The 23,365-nt window shown below is 39.3% G+C and overlaps 1 protein-coding gene across 1 annotated transcript in view; it reads left to right on the top strand.

Moving 5' to 3' along the window:
* The first annotated feature begins 13,252 nt into the window (after positions 1-13,252).
* The window catches only part of NRDE2 (NRDE-2, necessary for RNA interference, domain containing), a 26,414-nt gene continuing 16,301 nt past the window's right edge, over positions 13,253-23,365 (top strand). The window contains exon 1 of the mRNA XM_032482901.1: positions 13,253-13,316. Coding sequence (XP_032338792.1) covers positions 13,253-13,316 — 64 coding nt within the window. The remainder of the gene's footprint in view (positions 13,317-23,365) is intronic.

The raw sequence follows: 23,365 nt of genomic DNA, 5'->3' as shown, positions 1-23,365 counted from the left end.
TTAGTTTGACAAACTACAGTGATCAAATTAACCAAATGATTGTCAGTGTCCTTTAAACACACCCATACATTCTGTTGGTTAATTAACATTTATTTATGTTCATGATTTTTCTGCAAATGAATCACTTCCACTCAAGATTGTAATCTGCCTCCCATCAGTGGCCTCTCTGCTGGCGCACCTCGTAGAGTCACTTTGGTTCATAGTTTGCAATTATTTATGCAAAAAATTTGCAATCAGAATTGAAAATTTATTTAAATAATTCTGGAAGAAATAAATCTGGGACTGAACAATCCTTTGGAAATAATTCTCTTCTCCTTTATTATAAAGGTAAAAATATTTGTTATATATTATTCATAAAAACATAAAGTCCAAATATGTATATTCCTCACCACTCCTCTATCCAGATGTCACCCTGTTTACCTTGGGTGCATAAATTTTATTTTTCAAATATACATATATATTTTTCCAAAAGTGTGTTCACACTAAGCCTATTGTTTTGAAACCTTTTAAGAAACATGTCATATATCATGGCAGCTTTCCATGTTAATAAATATAAATCGACTTTGTCACTTTTAAGGCTATATATTAACTTACCATCTGGACCTTTAGGTTGTTTCTACTTTTTCACTATGTGTTATGTAGACTGAACTGTGTTCCCCCAAAGTCCGTATGTTGAAGCCCTAGCCCTCAATGAGACTGTATATGAGGACAGGGCCTTTAAAAAGGTAATTAAGGTTCAGTAAGGCTGGAGCCTTAATCCAATAGGACTGGTATCTTTCTATGAAGAGGAAAAAAAAGGCCAGAGCAAAGCCATGTGAGGACGCAGCAGAAAGGCGGCCGGCTGCAAGCCAAGAAGGTCTCAGGAGAAGCCAGCCCTGTGGACACCTTGACCTTGGACCTCCAGCCTCCAGAACCGTGGAAAATAAATTTGTTGTTTCAGCACCCCGGTTTGTGGTATTCTGTTACGGCAGCCCTGAGAGACCAATACACTGAGATAAACCCAGTGGTTAACATACTTAGGAATAATTTTAAGATAAATTTCGTGAAAGGGGCTAGTTCAAAAGCATTCCCTTCAGTGTCTCCTCTTCCCCTCAGCCTCTATTTTCTTCTCTCCTTTGACTATTTTACATGTATTACCAAATTCCCAGCTAGAAGATTTCTACCTGGGTATCTTGCCACCATCAGGGTGTAATCATGTCTGCTTTCTGCACAAACTGGTTATTTTCAGTCTTTAAAATCTTCACTATCATTTACTGTGATGAAGTTTGCATTTCTTTGACTCAATAAGAATGATATCTTTCCACATGATTATCTGCATATCTTCTTTTGTGAATTGCATTTTCATTCTCCCTTTTAATCAGGGAGAGTCACATTTTTCTTATGCATTTATAAGAGCTCTTCGTATGTCTTAAGGATATTAGTCCAGATGACCTAGGTTTTTTTTTTTAATTGTTGCTTTTTTAAATATTTGCCTTTGACAGTTTTCTGTAGTTCAAAGTTTTAAATTCTAATCTAGCAAAAATCTATCAGCATTTTCTTTTTATAATTTCTAATTTTGGTGTCATGTTCAGAAAGATCTTATTTGACTCAAGATTTTTTAAATACCTGTATTTTCTTCAAGTTTTTGCATGTGTTTTAAAAATACTTAATCTTTGGTCCAAATAGAAGCTATTTGGTATGAAGGCAAACTGGGGATATGATATAATTTTTCCTCTCAATTAAATTTTATTTCAAGATTGTTTATTGAATAATCCATACTTTATTCACTGATTTGAAATGCCATACTTATGCTAGATCAAACTTTGTTTCTGTCTTCTCTATTCTGTTTTATTATGTCTACCTAGTTTTATGCCAGTGCCGTACCATTCAAGTTACAATGGATTATTATAGCAATAGATTTTAAATCTGCCATGGAAAGTATGCTTGACTATTTTAATTTAAATGGTGTTCTCAGCTCTTACTACAAGGTTCTAAGCAATGGTTTGGATGAGATGAAGAAGGATGTAGCTGGTACCAACTGAGTCTTTATTTTCATCTTCGCTGCAGTTATACTGAAAAAGATCTCTTTCATTTTCCCATCACATCATCTTCTGAGCATTATTTGCTAATGTTTGTGTTGCTCCTTCTGGATTATGAGATCCTTGAAGGCATCTTAAGTGATATTTCCCTCACTTGGAATGATAGCTTATCACCAGTATAAAGCATACTACCTAGCATGTAATTGAAAGATATTCTTGCTTTTTGTTTTTAAAATAAAAAACAAGGAGATTTTTTTTGTTCTCCATCTTTTTGGTAACTTTTTCATTTCTTTTAGTTGATTGTTTTTTCACCTTGATGCATCATTTCAGTGTTAACCCCAAATTCTTGGGTTAACTACTCCAAAATTCTTCTAAGTTGTTTGTAACACAAATATCTATTTGTAAGGTTTTGTAAAACTATGATTTTAGTTAGATCATCTTTGCCTAATAAGCTTACCTTTGGTGACCCTGTTCCACCAGATGTTATTAAATTCAGATTATATTCTATAAAAGGGTCAACCATATGATCTCGGTGGGGTGGACTACTCGTAGCAGTGTCAAAGGAGACTAAATGAAGGAGGGTTTGTTGTTATGTTTCAGCCACAGCTGAAGCATATCTAGCCCTGTGTCTAATCTTATTTCTGGCCATGGTTTTTCATGGTCTTGTTTTCACCACAGTAAATAAAGGAGAGGAAATAAAGGAAAGTAAAGCCTCCTCTCCTGTTCCTAGGTGGACAGCCCAGCCTAGCTTGAGAAGGTAGACAGCCCAGATTAATGGTGATAAGTGGATGGATGTGTGTGTGTGTGTGTGTGTGCGCGTGTGTTTGTCTTTCTTGATGGCAATAATAGTATCTATGTTGGGTGCTTTCATTCCTGTAGGAGACACTGAGAATTAACTAAAAATTTCAAAGTGTTGAACCCTAAGAACTTGGCAAAAAAAAAAAAAAAAGAAATTGGAAAAAAAGCCCCCAAAACCTCTATCCTTATACCTAATGTATATTAGCAGTTGCCTTTGGGGAGAGGGTGGTTGAGAAGTGGATTTGGGTTTGGGGAGGGCTCACAGGGACTTCAATTTTATCTATAATGTTTTATTTCTTTTATTTGTCAGCCTCAGCACTGATATTTTGGGCCAGATGATTCTTTGCTGCGGGACCTGTCCTGTGCATTTTAGGATGTTTAGCAGCATCTCTGGTCTCTTATCACTAGATGCCGGGAGCAACCCTAGTTGTGACAACCAAAAATACCTCCAGACATTGCTGCCCACCTCCAAGAGCCACTGATTTACAATAAAAAAACTAAATAAGCACAAATAGAACTAATTAAGAAAAAAGAAGAAAATAAATATTAACACATGCTAATTGGAGGCAGGGATGAGCACATAATCATTCTATTATTGCAAAACCATTGTATTACTCTGTATCTTTAAACTCTTCCTGAAGACTCAAAAGAAAAATGTATTTTTTAATTCCTTTTTAAAAGATCCAAGTCTCTCAGCTTGCCAATAATCGAAAGTGATGTTTCCAATAAACTGCTGTCTTCATCGCAGGACAGGCTGGGCACAGTCTTGTAGAAGCAACCTTTGGGGATGCCACTCTTTGATCTGCTGCTTCACACACTTATTTCGTGGAGATTTTTGGTGATTCATCCTTACTTCCAATTGCTGGATGTTGGCCTAGGTGATTGTTGCTGCCTGATTCCCAGCAATCCGTAATGCTCCCTCCTTCACACTCTTCCCTGCCTAGTCCGTTCTTTATACTGCACACAGTGATTTTTCTAAGACACAAATATTTGATATCCTCTTACAATCTTTCAAAACAAAGTTCAGATTCCTTAGCAGGGTGCAACCCACAATGTGATTCCTATGCAAATCACTTGATTTAGCACAGGCTGGCAGGTTGAGGGCACAGTCCCTGATAAGACTACGTACGCTCACTTCAGATGCCAGCCACAAGTTCAGGGGCTCCCAGGCTGCCTGCACTTCTGACCAGCTGGCTACAAATACAGAGGTTCCCTCAACCACATAGAACCACCCACAACACAATCAGGAAAGTGCTATCCTTACAACTGTAGTGTTATTATAAAGGATACAAATCAGGACTAGCCAAATAAGAGACACATAGTGTTGCAGGGGCACAAGAGAACGGCCGTGTCCCAGGTCCTGGGTCAGTCACCTGGGACGCGCCTGCCAAGTGAGGGTCCTTAGCTTTGTGCAGGAAAGAATTTGAGAGCCAGCCATTGTAACACGAAAGCAAGTCTATTTAGAGAGATACACATTCCATAGACAGAGTGCAGGCTGTCTCTGAAGGCAAGAAAGAGAGAGGCCACTAGGTGTGGGGGTGTTTAGTTCAAAGTAAAAGTAGACACACACTCCACAGACAGAGTGCGATGCATCAGTGGCCACGAGGTGTGGGAGTGGTTAGTTTTCACGGCCCGGGTAACTTCATATGCTAACGAGGGGGAGGAGAATTACAACTACTTTGGGGAAGGGGTGGGGATTCCCAGGAATTGGGCCGCCTCCCAATTTTTGGCCTTTTATGGCCAGACTGGGTGTGCCTTTTGGGGTCCTAATATATTACAATGAACGTTTAATGAGGCTCAAGGTCTACTGGAAGTGGAATCGTCCACTATTTTGGGCTTAGTAGATTCTAACTAGTTTTTGTCCTGTCCTCAATGACTATGTCATTCTTTTCATGGTTATGCCCTGCCCCCTTCCTTCCTGTCTCAATAGGGTGAGGTTGGGGACCATCCTGAATGTAGAGCTTCTGTGCTCTTTGCCAGTGGAATCAGGATGCACCTCCTTCCCTGCACATTGATGTATTCACCAACCAGGAAGCTCACTGGAGCCTTGGCGTCCAGTGTTTTATTGAGGTTTCATCTCGTAGACATGCTTGATTGAATTATTGGCCATGTGAACTCAATCTCCAGCCTCCTTTCACTCCCTGCAGGTCAGCTGGCTTAGAGCCCCAACCCTCTAATCACGTGGTTGGTCTTTCCAGCATGGCTGGTCCACAGCCTAAGTCACCTTAGTAGAAACTCAGCTGTGGTCAGGGGCCACCATGAATAGCAAAGCTTTGTTCAGGAAATTCTAAGGATTTAGTGTTTACCAGTGAGGAAGGACCAGACAAATTCATTATTGTACAACACACGGCATCAGGGTTCTTCAGGACCTGACCCCAGCCAGTCTTCCCAGGCTGACCCCAGCCTCTCTGACTTCACTGCAGCCACGTAACCCTGTTTGAGGGTCCTTGAACACACCTTGCTGTTTTAGGACCTGGACTTCTGCACATCCTGTTTCCTCTCCCTACATTTGCTTTCTCCTTTGTCTACCTAGTGAACTCCTCCTTATTGGTCAAGACCTATGTAAGCAGCTTCACTTCTGTGGAACCCTCCCAGGCAGAGTTTTAATCCCCACCTCCCTAGCGCTGCTAGAACTTCTTGCTTAATTATAGATTGACAACCTTTGCACTTTGTTTGTTAAGATGTCTGTGTGTACTATTGGCATGTAACATAATGACTGCTGAATAAATGTTTCATGGAGTTTTGCCTATATTATTTGAAGTTGTATTTGTCTTTTTAGGAATGGCCTCTTGCCTTCCTTGGCTGCCATTTTCCCGCCCCACTCTTCATGCTCCAGCACAGTGGCAGTTCATCATTACAAACGTCCTTCCTGGCTACTGGTGGATGAGCTACTACATACGATCTTGTGGCCAACAATTCTGCCCAGCCATTCGTGTTTTGGGAAACTCACGTATAGCATTGATAAGACGACACAAGAAGTGAGGTTTGCCAAATATCTAGAAATAGGAAATGTTTAAGTAGAATATTTCACTGGATGAAACATTATGCATCTAGTGCATATGTATGAAGTTTGTAGTAAAACAGAGAAATGCTTATATGGAATATTAGGAGGAAAAGTAATCACAACTATGATGAAAAAATATATTCATAAACTAAGACACTAGAAAAACATGAAACAAAGAAAGAAAAGGCCTCTATAGAAATACTCCAAAATAGTATTTGTCTTTGGGTAATAAAAATATGGACAGTTATGCTCCATCTTCTTTACTTTCCTATGTTTAAAACTTTTTTTGTGTCAAGTACAAAATGCATGCTTACCATGGTACAAGGGGAGAGTTTCTCTCTGCGGTCCAAAATAACTGGGCAAAAGGTGAAGCCAATTTAATTTAGATACTTTTATTTGCAACTAGAAATTTACAGGTGATAAAATGCACATTTTTGTTCTTTTTGGCAATGAGGGGAGGCAGTGAAAAGAAAGGTGCAGATGGGAGTAAAAAGCGGAGGAGATAAGCCATCCACTCCTGCCCCACACTTAACAGACATATCAACACCAGCCAAGAGAATCCCCAGGGAGAGAAAAGTCAACAGGATAAAGCAGTTTTTGTATAGAAACTGGGACCAAACCAGTTCTTTAAAATGTCACTTTCCTAGTCAAAGTAAGCCAGCCTGAATAGTGAGGATTTATTTGTTTGCTTATCAAAAATCGCATAAAAAATAAAAGGCTTATGTTGTTTCACTGATCTCTTTCATTATCACTTTAACTTATAAAACATATCACTTTCTGCAAGAGCTCTCATCATAACAAAGCCTGAAAATTCTTTCCGGACATTTTGGGAAGAAATGCTAGTTTAAGAGTAATCTATCCAATGAGAATGTAAATTGGTGCAGCGACTATGGAAAGCAGTATGGAGAGTCCTTAAGCTAAAAACAGAATTACCATATGATCTATAATATCCTTCTCCAAAAGTAAATGGGAATTATGCAGGTGCTATTTTGCCAATGAACAAGTCCTCTGCACCTACCTACTTGCTGTCTAACTGCCTCTTGGCAATCCTTTTGTCCATATTGTGTCTTCTGCAACATTGCTTAAAGGCTCTTTTCTATAGTTTTCAGCCCCTTCTCATGCCCATCTTTTTTTCATCCTTCATGCTATCCGGTCTGGCTGCCCACCTTACTGAGGTCAAGATTGTATAACCTTCCTCCTCCAACTCCTCTGCAAGTTAAACAAAGCTCCTTTTCACACAGCTCTCCTGCACAATCTTCCCCACCCCTGTCTTCTTTTCCTCCCAGCTTCAGAGAAAAGATTCACTCTTGTTGGTGTCCAGAGGTGATCAAGATCCATGAGACAGATGTGGCTAAATGAGAAAACACCAGAGAGTGAGATAGATGCTAGAGCAGCACCTTATCAATTTAGAATGAGTACTGTCTGCCGCAAAGAATATAAACACTTACAAGCGGTTGAGCAGTGCATTCTCCTCCTATAGTCAAGCTCCAAATAATGTCAAATCATAATTTGAAACCGTTTTTGGTTTATTCCAAGAAATCCCTGCCAAAGTCACTGGAAATACCCAGTGCAGAGGGTGAAATAATAGTAATAATCATAATTAAAGTAAGTTGTTTTTGTGCCCTCTGGGGTGGTTTTTCCTGTGCAGAAAAGACTATTCAAAAGTCTACTTTTAGACTAAGAATAGACTAACCATATGACCCAGGAATCCTGCTTCTGGGAATATATCCAGAAGGAACCCTACTTCAAAAAGACACCTGCACCCCAATGTTCATAGCAGCACTATTTACAATAGCCAAGACATGGAAACAGCCTAAATGTCCATCAACGGATGACTGGATAAAAAAGATGTGATATATTTATACAATGGAATACTATTCAGCCATAAAAACCGACAACGTAACGCCATTTGCAGCAACATGGATGTCCCTGGAGAATGTCATTCTAAGTGAAGTAAGCCAGAAAGAGAAAGAAAAATACCATATGAGATCACTCATATGTGGAATCTAAAAGAAAAAAAAGAACATAAATACAAAACAGAAACAGACTCAGACATAGAATACAAACTTGTGGTTGCCAAGGGGGAAGGGATAGACTGGGAGTTCAAAGTTTGTAGATACTGACAGGCATATGTAGAATAGATAAACAAGATTATACTGTATAGCACAGGGAAATATATACAAGATCTTGTGGTAGCTCACAGCGAAATGAATGAATATACATATGTTTATGTATAACTGAAAAATTGTGCTCTACACTAGAATTTGACACAACATTGTAAAATGACTATAACCCAATAAAAAAAGTTAAAAATAAAAAATAAATAAAGTAAAAAAAAAGTGTGCTTTTAGCTTTGTCTATTGGTAAAAAGTATGCAAGTGTGCATTGAACTAGGACCATGGGTCAAATCAGCCCACTGCTGATTCGTATGGCCCATGAGTTAAGAATGGTTTTTACATTTATATATGTTGGAAAAAATAGGAAAGAGAATAATGCTTTGTGATGTGTGAAAATTGTTTGAGATTCAGATTTCAGTGTAGTTGTCACACAGAGACAGTATGTCCTACTATGTCTAAACTACTTACTATGTGACCCTTTTCAGAAAGTTTGCTGACCCCCAGTTTAAAAGATTAGTGTTCAATATTAACTGCTATATATAAAACAGATAAACAGTAAGCTTCTTCTGTATAGCGCAGGGAACTGTGTTCAGTATCTCGTAGTAACCAATACTGAAAAAGGATGTGAAAACAAATACATGTATGTATATGCATGACTGAAACATTATGCTGTACACCAGAATTTGATGCATTGTAAACTGACTATACTTCAATAAAGAAAAGATTAGTGTTCAATTTTTTTAAACAATAAATTCAAAATCTTAGTGAACTCCCAAGCTTTTAAAAAACCAGGTGGTTACATATCTGTGAAACCACCACCACTGCAATCAAGATACAGAACATTTTCATTAGCCCCAAGAGCGTCTCCAGGCCCCTCCATAGAATACCCCTCCCTCTGCTCCCAGAGCCAGGAAATCACTGATCTGCTTTCTGGCACTATATATTAGTTTGCGTTTTCTAGATTTTCTATAAACAGAATCATACAGTAAGTACTCTTCTGCATCTGGCTTTTCTCACCCAGCATAGATTCTGAGATTTATTCATGTCTCTGCGTATATCAGGAGTTTTTTCTTTTTTATTGTTAGGCTTTTTAAAAAATAAGCTTTTAAATTTTTAGTTAAAAGTTATGTGTAATGAAACATTTCAATTAACTTAACAAAAAGGCCAAAATAGTGTATGAACCCCCATGTTCATGTTACCCAGCTTTAACAGTTATCAACTCGGGACCAGTGTTGTTTCAACCATGCCTCCACCCATTAACTCCCTCCTGTATTTGAAGCAAATCCTAGGAATCATGCAATTTTACCTGTAAATGTTTCAGTATGTACTTCTAAAAGATACGCACTCTTTAAAAATATATAACCATGACGCTATTATCATGCCTGTTAAGCTTGAATAATCCCTTTATCAAGTACCAGCCAGTGTCCAAATTTTTAACTGTTTCATAAAATGTCATTATTTTACCTATACAGTTTGTTTGAATCAGAATCCAAATAAGATCTGTGCACTGCTAGTGGTCAATATGCCTCTCAAGTCTCTTTTAATAAGTGTCTCCTTTTGGTCCCCTTGCTTTCTTTTTTTCCCCTTATATTTTACTTGTTGAGGAAATCAGGTAGTTTGTTCTACACAGTTACCCACAAATCAGGCTGATTGTATCCCCTGGTGATGTTTAACATGCTCCCTTGTCCTCTTCATTTCCTGAAAACTGGTTGTTGGCTATAAAGAAACACATGTTTTAATTTAAGCACAATGTTCTTAAATGTTCAAGTTCAGGTTACAAATTTTATTTATAGGTCTAGTAAATTTTAGCAATAATTTTTGAGTCTTGAATAATGTTTGCTTCAGTTTATAAAGGTAGTTAATGAAACACTTCCCAACGTAAAACAGGACCCCTTGGGGTTGGCAAACAATGGCTTGTGGGTTCACCGTTTGTTTTCATCAATAAATAAAGTTTTCTTAGAACACAGCCATGCCCATTCATTTACACATTTATTATCTATGGCTGCTTTCCCAACACAGTGGCGGAATTGAGTAGTTGTGGCAGAGACCTTTTGGCCCTCAAAACCTAAAATATTTACTATCTGATCCTTTAAGAAAAAGTTTGCTTACTTACTCAGCATTTATACATCTTATATAAATTTATAAATTTAATATCTTTTATTTCCTTCTTGGGCATGTCAGTTACTGACAATATATCAATTTCTTCAAGTGTTAATTTTTACAAAACTAATCAATTATGCCTAAAACTATGGCAAACTTTATATTCTTACATGTTCTGAAACTCTGCCTAAGCTTCATAAGTTTTCAACTTAAAATCAGGAGTGTAAAGCAGTTACTTGATTATACTTTTAAATTGTTCCTATAAGGGGATCTCTTAAGCTGAATTATCTTAAATATCTGTAGTACAGAAAATAATACAATATGCCCAGATTCCTTATTTCAGAAATATTACTATTAAGGTCCTGGTTCTCCTAAACCTTCCACATTAATTATTTTTCTGGAGTGGAAGTGCGTGAAGCAGTGGGGAAGATGGTTACCTGAGGTAATCTGCTAAAGGAGGCAGAAGCTGCCCCAATTAATTGAGTAACTTAGAGTAAGAGATTTGGGTAGGTAGGACCTGAAAGTTGCAGACATGCAAGGGTTTAACCATCCATACTGTCATACTAAGCTTCTTTTTGCAAGTACTGAGTAAAGGACTTCAAAGCTTGAAGGGTGCTCATTCTGGACCCACAAAACCTAATTCACACATAGATCTACAGCTTTCACAAGAGCCTATCCATTCCTTTGATTAGATTTGCATCTCTTTGGTTCCTGATATATTTCCTATTTAACTTTAAAGTTCTTTGAACTCCCTGGAACCTTCCCCCTACCAACCATATTTTCATTTAACTTTTCTACCTGCAAATACTTCAGTACGTATCTCTCTATATAAGAACTTTAAAAAGTAACCTCAGTGCCATTAGTACATTAGTGTCAGAATTAATAAGAATTACTTGATGTCGTCTAATAGTCTGTTCATTTCTAATTTCTTCATCTGTCTCAAAAAGGTCTTTTTTAAAACAATTCTTCCAATCAGAATCATAAGGAGGCCATATATTACATTTAGTTGATAGGTCTCTAAAATCTTTTAATCCATTGCAATCTCCTGCCCCCTTAAGATACTGATTCATTGAAGGAACTGGATTGTTTCCTATGATTTTCCTACACTCTGAATTTGGCTGATTGCTTCTAGGTGGTATGAATTCTTTAAATTTTTCCTTTACCCGAATATTTTTGGTAGCAGGCTTTGTTAGATTCAGATTCAACTTTTTTTTAAGTCGAGAATACTTCATAGGCAGGTAAATATATTTTCTAACTAGCAAAGAACTTTGAACTTGAGAGGACCTTGAGTTCTTTTGTATTCCTAAAATATTTAAGATGACAAACTGATTGAAGTTTGTGTAGGTCACAAGGCCCCGAGTCAGACTTGCAGTCACAACGCACATAACAGTTAACTTTTATTAAGCACTTTCCACGAGCCAGGCACAAGGCTGAGCACTTTATCTCTATGCTCATTTAATCTTCTCAACATTTTGTGGAGGAAACTGTCCCCCCATTCCACCCAAATTATCAAAAAGTCAATCTAAGAGAGAAGTGGAAAATTTTATTTGCGCCAACCTGAGGATTATAATCCAGGAGACAGTCTCTCAGAGAGCTCTGAGAACTTTTTGAAGAGGTAAAGGAAGAGGCTAGCATGTATATAATTTTGGTGAAGGGTTATGAGCTCTCAACTTGGTAGAAGATTACTACTATTTGTGAGGAACAGATAACTTGGTTAATGGTTTTAGTGCTTTTCTATGTGTAAGAAGATTCAAGAAACTAGGTTCATAAAATTTTCTCCTGAAAATATCTAACTATCTGCAGGCCAGTCCTGTCAGTTTTCCTAGAGCACAAAGTGCCTCATCCTAACATTTGCCCTGAATTCCTTTGAGAAATTCCTTTCAGTGACTGCAGTGGCTAGTGACTTGATTCTTGTAGAACTGGATGGTGGGCAACATTCTTTATTTTATGATCCCCTCCCTTTTGGTCTTAACTTTGACCAAGGCTTGAGACGTTTTTCATAACTAACCGGTCCCATGGTGCTAGGAATGCTCATTCCCAGGTCAGAGGAGGATTTCATTGGTAGGCCATTCAATGTGCTGTTACTGGACTAGGACCATTTAATAGTAACTAAAAGCCTCTGGACTGCCTGCTTTACTAGTCTGCTATTGTCCAGGAAATGGTTTTCTCTTGCTGCTTCTCCTCATATCTAGAGTTACACTGTTACAATCATATGAACTATGCATTTGTTAATTGTTTCAAATCGCCTAATCATCAGTAATTTTATCTGAGGATTAGTCACACAGTTGGTAATGCAAGAAACAATAATCTTGTAAAGTAGGCAGAGTACAATTATTATAGCTAGTAACACTGGTAAGGTCATATGTAGGTATTTAAACCAAGAACTTCCATCAGATGTGGCCTAGTATCCTCCCCAGGTCCTCTGACCAGTCTGTTCTGCACCAATCACTATCTTTAAAGGAAATGATATATTGTCACTGTACATAAAGTTCACCAAAGACGTCTGCACAGACAAGGTGAGTGGTGGGTTATCATTACCCCTTACAGGATTGAGAAAGGAATGTTATCTTCTAAGGAATTACCTGGCTGAGGCCAGAAAAAGAAAAATTAATCTTCATGGTTAATCAGGTATTTCTGAGGTATACTGGTGAGGTCTGGTAAAGCAGATACACAGTGCACACTAGACAGGTGGGAGGGAGGCTCAAATGGGCAGAGAAATATTTTATGTGTAAATTTTTCTTATCTTGCTTTAAACCGTGAATTTTTATTTCATCCAAACAAAAACTTAGGGAGTTTGATTAATTTGACCCAGTTAGGAAGCGATGGTTGTGAACTCAAGGATGGAGTCAGAATCCCAACTTCTTGGAAATTTCTGTTCTAAACAATTGCACCTCCAGTCTCAGCGTTTTGGGGTTCCCAAAGAAGCCACCTGGTGCTGATTCCTGGGAAGTGGTCCCTCCCTCCCCGCCCCTACCGCCCCTACCGCCCCTACCGCCCCTACCGCCCCTACCGCCCCTACCGCCCCTACCGCCCCTACCGCCCCTACCACGCCTCACCGCTTTTCTTCCCACCCCGCCCCTCGGTCTGGGTCAAGCCCGGAGCAGCGGCAGGAAAACCACACTTCCCAGAGTGCACCGCGACCGCAAAGGCCTTACTACCGGCCTCCGCTTCGGGCGCCATTTCTGTGGCGTGAAAAGGCGGCGCGGCCTGTGATCATGGCGTTGTTCCCCGCGTTTGCGGGCGTTAGTGAGGCTCCCGATAGCGGGAGCTCCAGGAAAGGTAAGCACACAAAAGGGATAAAAACGGCACTTGGCAGGCTTAGGACGGAGTCTCTCGGCCTGGGTCTCGGCCCTTTCCTTGGCTTTGTTTATCCTCTAGTATCCCAGAGTTCTCCGGGGCGCTGCAAAGCCTTCTGGGAAGAGCGGCCGCCCTCGTCCCGGGTCCTGGGCTAGAACTGAGTTCAGGAAGAGAAAGAAAGGCGGAGGAGAGGTCCTGCGTGTGGGACTTTTCTTATAATCATGTTGTTGAATCCCATCCTCTCTCCGAGCCTCAGTTGCTTCACCTGTAAAATAGGAATAATGGTACTCCACATCTCGGGGAGATTCCTGATGCAAATCCCGAGTGTTCTTATTGCAGTTTGCTTTCTTTCCTGCTTTACTTATTTCTGAATTTCTTACTGGGTTCGTATCGTTTGGCAGACCAAAAGCTAGGGAATTAGGATCCAGAGTCTAATCAAACACAGTTTCTGTTCAGATGGGCACAGCTGCTGGGGATAAAAACGAACTTATTTAGTGATGGCCGACTGTATGCCGGGTGATGGCATTATGTGTTTAAGCCCTAAGCATTCCCAGACCTGCATTGTTAAAAATTGTGCACATGTGAATTTTAATTTAAAGTAATTAACCGTAAATCATGCACTTATATGGCAGAGTCCAGTCGTGTCTGACACCTCTGTGAGAGCCTCCTGTAGTTCCTACATTTCAATTTGGTAACACTTATCATAATTGTGAGTACTTTCTTACATAATGAGTGTAATTTTGGTCATCCTTTACTTGACTGTAACATCAATGTAGTCAGAAACAGTGTTCGTCTATTCACTGCAGCATACTTAGATCCTAGCACAGGCCCCAAACATAGTAGGTGTTCAGTAAATATGGTAGGTACTTAACAAAAAAAAATTAACAGTACAAAGTCAGATGTTATAGGTGACAAAGGTGAACTGCAGGAATAATGACTTCTGATGGGAGATTCCATGAAGGATTTATATAGGAGCTAACTTTTGGGCTTCAGGAGTGTACGATTTGGACACATGCAGTGGAGGGGTATTCCAGGACCTTTAAAGGCGTGCAGAAAGGAAAGCATGAAACCCGTGCAAAGAGCTGCAAATAGTTCAGTTTGTCTGGAAATACAGAGGCATAATGAGCCTTGAGAAGGAGGTTGAAATTGGTGATGAGGCATGGTACTGACTTGAATAACAGACCAAAGGTTACTCTTTTTATTTTGGGAGGGTGAAATGACAGGTTTACGGGAAGTGTTGCTCTTGTCATTTATCTTAACCAGTATTTTTGGACGTCTTCCGGGTGTTCACCATCAGGGTAATGTTTGTAAAAGAGCTTTTTATGAAGTACTGTATTTTAAAAAATGTAAACACAACATTACCAATCATAATGACATTAACTAAATTCCTTAATACCATCTAATTGCTAGTCAATGTTCAAATTCCCCAAGCTGTTTCAAAAATGGCCTTTTACAATTAGTTTGTGCACGTCAGTATCCAAAGAAATCTAACAATGCATTTTGTGGATATATCTCTTAGGTCTCTTTTTAATATAAAACAGTTTCTCCTTTCCTTTTATTTTCCCTTGTGATTTATTTGTTGAGGAAATTGGGCCATTTTTCCTGCAGATATTTCCCACCAAATCCTTATGGTGTCATTTAACATGCTTATCTATCCTATCCTGCTATTTCCTGTAAACCGGTAATTAAATCTAGAGAGTTAATTGGATTCAGGTATAATTTTTTATTTTTAGTTGAAAATACCTTATTAGGGATACTCTGCAATTGCTGTTGAGCCAAATTAGGAGAATGTACTGTCTAGTTTTCTCTTTTTTAGTGGTAAGATTGATCAGTGGATTCATGGATGGCTTGATTCATCCATTATGAAGCTGCCCATCAGTCGTTTTTGCAGCCTTTTGTGATTATGCTTAGATCCACTATTTCATTGGAGTTACAAAATGGTTATTTTCTATTTTTAGCATTCCTCCTATGCTTATTAGTATCAGTTATTCTATAAAGAACTTTTCCTCACTGTATTTGTATCAATTATTCTATAAAGAACTTTTTCACACTCTGGGATACCCTGAAATAGAAATCAGGCCGGAAAGATAGGATGAATGCTTGATTTGTTCCCTTTGTCAGTTTTCAGAATAAGTCAGGGTCCTGGCAACTTTCAGAGGTGTTCAATAAGGTGTTCCCCACCCCTCCTTTGCATTATGAACTCATGAATTTTTTTAAACATCTTTCTATTTCAGTTTGTTGCACATATTATTCTTCCAGTGCTCAGATTGTACCCCATCTTCGGCTGATGGGGGCCTGATCAAGTTGGGCCTGTGTCTTTTTGGCATCACCCAGTTGTTTTTCATCGCTTCCTTGCTTTCTGCCCTAAAAGCTGCCCAGAGCTCATCACTTACGTGTTTTGTTAGTTTTTTGTTTGTTTTGCCTGGAACTGACAGTTTCTCACAGGAAGCTTGGTTTTTCTTTTAGTGGAAAACGGTATGGGTATGTAAAACCCGCAAATTGGGTGTTAGGAGTACTTATACACACTGGGTTGTCATTATGTCTAAACGTTTTCAGTGGCCAGAACCAGAAAGAAAAAAAACACATCATGAATTCATATTGATATTTCCAGTCCAAATTTAAGATTGTGAGCTTTTTTTAATTGATTTCTTTGATTTACCATTTATGTTTCTTTCCTCTTATGCTGAAAATCTTAGTTTTAAGTGTCATTAGTCCTTCTATGTGTATGTTCAAAATAACAGTAGCAATACGACTAATACTAAATAGTTCAATATTTCTTTATGGTTCTCTGTGCCCTGAGGCTATTATCCCACAACCCATGTGCTGTCAAATTACTGTTTTAAATTCACTTGAAATAATTCTCTGTGTGGTTTTGCTACCAGTTTGATATACAATTAGTTATATTTGTTTTCAGTTTTTAGGGATTGCATTTTTCTTTTTGATTGACCCTGTTTTATAATGTGAAATATTTACATGGTTATAAAGTTGACAATGCATACAAACCAAGTACATTCAGAGAAAAAATCTTCCATCTCTGTTCTCCAACCCTTCCCATACAGGTTAGAATATTTATTAGTCAATGATACCCTTCCATTTTTTTCCTCCTTTGTATGAGCAACTACATGTCCCTCCGGTTTCTTAAACACATACTATTCTTCATTTCACCTTAAATCCCAGAGATCACTCTGCAGTGGAGTATAGAAATCTTCCTCACTCCTTTTGACTGGTACACAGGACTCCATCGTGTGGATGCCATATACTTCATTCTGTTAGTCCCTGTTAAGGACTTTTGCTGTTAAAAATAGAAGCACTGTGCTGTGGGCTTTACACTATAAAATGTTATAAAAATGCAAGATGGTGTTAGTACTGGTGGGTGCAGAGTTTCAATTAAAAAAAAATTTAAACTCCTGGACAGATGATACCAAAGCAAGTGAGAGAGGCTCTGTTCTCTACTCCCTAGGTACTGTTAAGTGTTGGGCCAAGCTTTAAGTAGGCATCACATTTAGTAAGGGTATGGGCGAGGCTAGTTTCAGCAACATTCATTCTTTGAACAAGCAGGCATAGAGCTCCACTGCTGTGTTAGGAGCAGCAGAGGGCTCCTGGCGTGTGGTCTCTCCAGTTCTTGAGCTTTTCTTCCAACACCATCAGATTTGTTAGGATTGTCTACTCTAAAATGTTGCTGCTTGGGAGTTGCCTCTTTGGACAGAGTTGAAATGGAAGATATGAGGCATGTGAGGCAGATGTGTTATCCACGTTTGGAGAAGCTAAAGACATTATCTTTTCCCCCCAAACCTGCCCTTCTTCCTGTGTCCACGTCAGAACATGGCACCACCATTCCCCTAAGCCAACACTTAGACACGTACCTCAGCTTCGTCTTTCCCCCATTCAGTTCTTCATCTAGTCCTTCCAACGAGCTCTTAAATTGATGAGTTTCCCTCTGTTCTCACTGCTGCTGCATAATTTTTGCCACTGTCATCCCCTGGATTATTGCAGCATCTTCCTAAATAGTCTCCCCATCTTCAGTCCTACCTTCTTTCCCTGAACCATTATCCATTGTAGCCAGAATTTTAAAATCGCTTAGTTAAAAAAACACTCTGTGCCATCCACTGGTCTAAATGCTTTACAAATAAGTATGAACTTGGTGACACCTCATAACAACCCTATGAAGTTGGTACTTCTATCAGCATTTTTAAGGAGAAGGAAACGAGGTAACAGCTGGGACTTGAGCTCAGGCAGTGTAGCTTCAAAACGCTTCCTCTTAAACTCTACTGTCTGCTGCTGCTCTTTGGAACGCTAGCCCTGATTTTTGTCACCCTTGCTCAAAACTTTTCAAGCATTTGCTCATTGCTTTCAGGGTAAACCCAAGCTCTGGTATGTTTCTAGGGCCCGTTAAGTGTCTCCAGCTTCATTTCACGCCTACTCCCTCCACTCCCAGTGGTCCAGCTGGTACAGCTTCCTCCTGTTTCCCCGAGAGTCATGCTTTCTCACTTTCAGGCCTTTGTCTAAGCCATTTCCCCTGCCTCGGTGCTTCCTAGGAACATGTTGGCCTAACTCTTTCTCCTCCTTTTGGTCTTGTTGAGATGTTCTCCCAGGCAGCTTTCTCTGATCCATGCCTAGGCTCGATTAGGGGCCCTAATTGTGTGCTCTCGTTAGACCCTGTATACTTTCTCTATCTTGGCATTTGTCTCGTTGCACGTAAGTGACTGCTGGTGTGCCGGCTCCCTGAGGCTGTGCTGGCTTTGTCCTGCTCACTGTGTGTTCCCAGCACCTAGAACAATGCCTGGCTCTCAGTAAAAAAGTGCCGAATGAAGGGATCGGAGAGATTAAGTACCTTGTTCAGAGAGGCACAACTAATAAGCGATAAAGCCAGTATTTGAACACAGGTCCCTCTGACACTGGAAAATGTGTTATAAACCACAGTGTGGTATTGGAATGTTGGGATTTGGTTGTTTAAATTTTACCTTTGGGATCCCTGGGTCTCTGCAAGCTGTAGGTTAATTTTCTGAAAGGGCTGACTTTGCCTAGGTTCTCTGTAATCACCGTCTTAAATGCAGTTCTTAGCCACGTTTGCTGGTGCTTTTTGTACAAATGTTTGTGCTCTCAGATTCCTTGTCAGAAATCAAGGGTTTCCATCAGAATAAAGAGCTTGGCTCATTCTTTTCAAAGGAATAACCCCCTTCCCTAATATATATGCTAATTTATTTATACAGTCAACCCTAGAAATGTCTCTTGAATTATTATCCCTGGAGGGGTGGTGCTTGCCTCTGAGTTCACATAAACTGATAATCAGTGCTGTTTTATTATACAGGTTTCCCCCACTATCTGAATGTAGAGCGTTCCTGTGAAACCTTTTGTAAGCAGAAATGGCATAGAGCGAAGAAGCAATTACTTTAGGACACATCTTGCTAATGGATGCACAGAGCAAATCAGGATAAAGCACAGACACAGTTCAAAGCTATAGTGGCTGGATGCTGAGATGCTGGGTATAGTTGCGAGGAAGGAGCTTGGCGGTGCCACTGTCACTGCTTGGGGTGCTCGCTATCCTCTTGAGGGCTCGCTGCAAAACAAATGCTTCCCGCTATTTTTGCTTTTCGCCTTTTTTTTGTAAAATCGAAAATCCTCTTTAGGTTTCTTTTTGTGAGCAAAAGTAGGTACTAATGTAGGTTGTAAAAGCAAACTGGTGTAAAGTGAGCTTTGGAAAATGGAGGATGCCTGTAACACAATGGGGAGTGGGTGTGGAACAAGGTTATTTCATCCAGTTGCGATTCAAAATTTGTTTTTAAAATTTAAATCTATTCATGACAATTCCTTCTTTCTCTCTCTCTATAGTGGGATTAAAGCATTTTCTCTGGTAATGGAGAAATAGAATTATATAATAAACTTATATAATCACAAAAAGCATTTCAACTTGATGTATTCAGTGATGATTCACTATATTATTTTCTGTAAAATTATACATGATGTGGTTCTTACAGATACCTGCCTGGTTTTGTTAGGCAGTAGTTCTAAGGGGTTTTTTCCTGCCTGATACTTCCACCCTTCCCTTTCTCGGATGTGTGTATGTGTATAATAGGGTGCTGATTTCCAGGTGAGTTTCAGCCTGTGATTACTTACTAACCTGCAGGGACAAAAGGTTTGTCAGCCAGTCGGCTTCTCTTTCTTAAACCCGAGGTATGTGGTATGCTGCTAGTCTTCTCTGTAGCATGCTACACCCTGCATGGTATTGACACAATTATCTAAATATATTTGGCATTTGTAAATTATTTGAGGATGTAAGTTAAAATAGAAAAGGACTTTGCAGTCTGATTAATAAAGCATCTTTTGATCTGAGGTAACTTTCCAGGATTGTGTAATTAAAATTTAGCAATGCTAATGTTATTATGTGAAGAGTTAATGTTATTTTTAAATATAAGCACCACGTGAGCAGGGACTTGCTAACCACTGGGCATCCAAAGCCTAGAACTGTGCCTGGACACAAACTAGGTATTCTTTTCTTTAATGGTTAAATCTGCATTTACAGTGAAAACTGGAAGAATTATAAAGTTGTGGTTTATACCTAGATAATAGCTTTTGACAATCTCATATTCTTTCAGTTCAGTAAATTAGGCGCTAGGGGTACAAAGATGCAAAGATATAGTTCAGATCCTCATTCATTTTATTTATTCAGCAAATATTTGTTGATTGCACTTACTTTGTACCAAGGCACTGTGCTGGGAGTTGGGAATACAGGAGTGAATAGTCATGGCTCCTGCCCACATGTTGCTTTTGTTTTGGGAAGAAGGGAGTGGGAAGAGTGGAGGCAAGCTGGAAACTCAGATGCAGGAGTTGTAAACCAGTTGCTGTATAATTTGTTTGGCTGGCAGAATGTTTTTGTTTGTCTTTTTCTTTTTTTCTGTTGCCACTCTGGATCATGTCACACTGATCATTACTCATCTGGTCCCTGTAAGGATCTGAGTTGTTGACCTTTGGTTTGGAATTTAGTGGAAGACTGACGTGCAGAGAATGAGATTACAATATGAAAATTGCCACAATAGCCCCCTGTACCAGTTGCAAGGAGACTCGGGAAAACCAACTCCTTAGTTGAGGAAGTGAAGAGTGGCGCCGTGGCGTGGTTAGGACTGGATGGAGAATCACAGGTCCAGGTTCGGCTGTGTGCATTAGGCTGTGTGACTTAACTTCTCTGGGTCTCCAGCTGTTGATCTGTAAATGAGGAGTGGCGGCCAGGCTGTGCTCCAGAGTCTTCTCAGACCCACTCCTCCATGGGAACCTCCAATAGGAGCATCCAGCTTTCTCTGTTCTGCATGTTGGACTTCTCTGAAAGATTTTGTTTGAACAGTGAGTTCCTTGGCTGAAAAAGTTTGAAAATCTCCGGACTAGATGATCTCCCCAATTTTTCTAGGTCTAACATCCAGTGATTATTACTTCTAATATTCCACACATCTTCACTGCTAATATGCTAGCAAAAAAAAAAAAAAAAAAAAAAGCAGCAGCAACTTCTTATCAGGTAAAAATGCCTTTTGTTCCTACAAAAGGTCATTTGGTTGAGAAGAAAGTCACTCAAATGGTCAATGATGATTTGAGTTCAAAATCCAAGAGTTTTAGTTCTTTATACACTACTCCCCTGCCACCCACGGTAGTCCCATATGGCAAAGCCTTAACTGCATCCTTAAAAAGCTTTTCTTTCTGAAGGACTTTGGAGAGTCACAAACTTTGTTGTTTTGAGGTCTGTATTTCTTTACATTTCCTCCAAGCTGTCATCACTATCAGAATATTTATGTAAAAATATAATGGGCTTGTTTGAGAGCATCTTTCCTTGCATATTGTTTGTTTCATCTTGTCCCACTTTTCCTTCGCTCATGATAGAATCCAATTATTGTGGAAATAATTGTGATCTCAGTGAGCAACAGGAACTGTTTCACATACCTCTTGCCAGGAATTAGGTCCAAGGGAAAGGAACCACCACAAAGGAAACAATAGAAGAAAGACAGCATGAACAATTGTTGCAACTCTTACCAAGTATGACCTTACAAACTGTTGCTCCCTTTGAGCCTTAGTTGCCTCTTCTGTACAGTGGAGATCATAGTACCTCCCATAGAGGGTTGTTGTGAGGATTAAAAGATGGGAAGTGCTTAACCTGTTGCTTGGCCTACAGTAGGCACTTTGTAAGTTAGATTCCCTCTCTTCTTTCCCTTTCTCCTGTGCTTTTTAACGTACCTTTTCTCTTTAGGAATTTACTTTCCTGCCTCCCTCTCTTTTCCACAAATATTTATTTAACTCCTACTGATGTATGCCAGGCGTTGCTCTCAGTGCTGGGGGTATGGCAGTGAGTAAAACAAGGTCTTGTCATCACAGAGCATACATTCCAGTATCTCTTCCTCACTAAGATGCAGTTACCACCAGGGACTAGAATACAGAATTTACAAAGAACTCTTACGACTCAGTAATAAAAAGAGACAACCCAATTAAACATTGGGCAAAGAATTTGAGTAACTATTTCTATTCAAATATGAAGGGCCAGTAAACACATGAAAAGAGTCTCAACATCATTAGTCACCAGGGAAACAGGAAACACAACCCGAATTAGGAAATACGTCAGACCCAGCAGGATGACTGTGGTCCAGAAGACTGACAGTAACAAGCTGGCAAGGATGTGGAGAAATTGGAATCCTCATGCCTTGTTACTGGGAGTGTAAAATGGTGCAGCCAGTTTGGAAAATGGTCTGGCAGTACCTCAAAATGCTAAACATGAGTTCCCACATGACCCAGCAGTTGTGTTCCTAGATACCTAACCCAGAGAACTGAAACGATCTGTCCATGTAAAAACTTGTCCCCAAATGTTCATAGCAACATTATTTATAATAGCCAAAAAGTGGAAGCAACCTGTGTCCCTCAACTGATAATGGATAAAATGAGGTACATCTATAAAATGGAATATTATTCTGCAATAAAAAGGACTGCAGTACTGATACATGCTACAGCATGGTTGAACTTGGAAAACATGATGCCAAGTGAAAGAAGACTGTGTATTGTATGATCGTGTTTATATGGAATGTCCCAAATAGGCAAATCTATAGAGCTAGAAAGTAGATTAGTAGTTCCCTAGGGCTGGGAGTCGGGGTGGGAGGGCAGGAGGTGGCTGATGGAGACTGACTGCTGATGGGTGTGGGGTTTCTCTTTGGAATGATGAAAATGTTCTAAAATTATCTGAAGGTGATAGTTGCACAATTCTAAATATACTGAAAACCATAGAATTGTACACTTTACATGGGTGACCCTTGTATATAATTTATATTCCCAGGACAGCTATTAAAAAATGTAATTAACCCTTCTCTCTTCTAATTTCAACCATTTCATAGGTTCTTTTTCTTGAGCACATGAAGATGCTCTCACCTCCCATCCTGAAACAAAGCAGGACAAAACACATACCTCCTTGGGCCCTCTTGCTACCACCATCCCATGTTTTTGTTTTCCTTTGGAGCTAAGACTCCTAAAAGTTAGAAAACAAGTAATTTAGAAATAGTTCATTACAGAAGAGTTAAAAATGAATGGATAAGCAGAAAAAAGAAAAATTTTGGACATTTAACCTCACCACCCAGAGATTATTATTACTATATAATTATATAATTATCTTATATAATTTTAGCATTTGTTAGAGAAGTTGACACCTTGGGTTTTATTTTCATAGAGGAACACTGTTACAAGGGAAGACTTAAGTTACCTTAAGATAGGACTTTGGGATTTTTTTTTTAAAGAAAAGATCTTAATATTCTATAATAATATTAAGCCTGGTGGGCTTTTATGCATGATTTGATTTTTTAGCTTTTTGGAATCGTCTGAATCACATTTGGGGTCATTAAAACCCAATGCTTTGGGAGCTTTCATGCTCATTAGAGTGTGGATGGAATACTTAAAGCCTAGTTGTGTTTTAGTCCACACTTGTTGCGTGGCTTTTACTTAAGCTGCAGCCTGATATCACAAGAGGATTTCAGTCTTAAATATTTTATAGTGTGTGAAAGCCCTGTGCCCTGTGA

The sequence above is a fragment of the Camelus ferus genome, chromosome 6, assembly GCF_009834535.1.
Source record: "Camelus ferus isolate YT-003-E chromosome 6, BCGSAC_Cfer_1.0, whole genome shotgun sequence".
In the NCBI taxonomy this organism is placed as follows: Eukaryota; Metazoa; Chordata; class Mammalia; order Artiodactyla; family Camelidae; genus Camelus; species Camelus ferus.
This window is presented reverse-complemented; position numbering and strand designations above follow the sequence as displayed.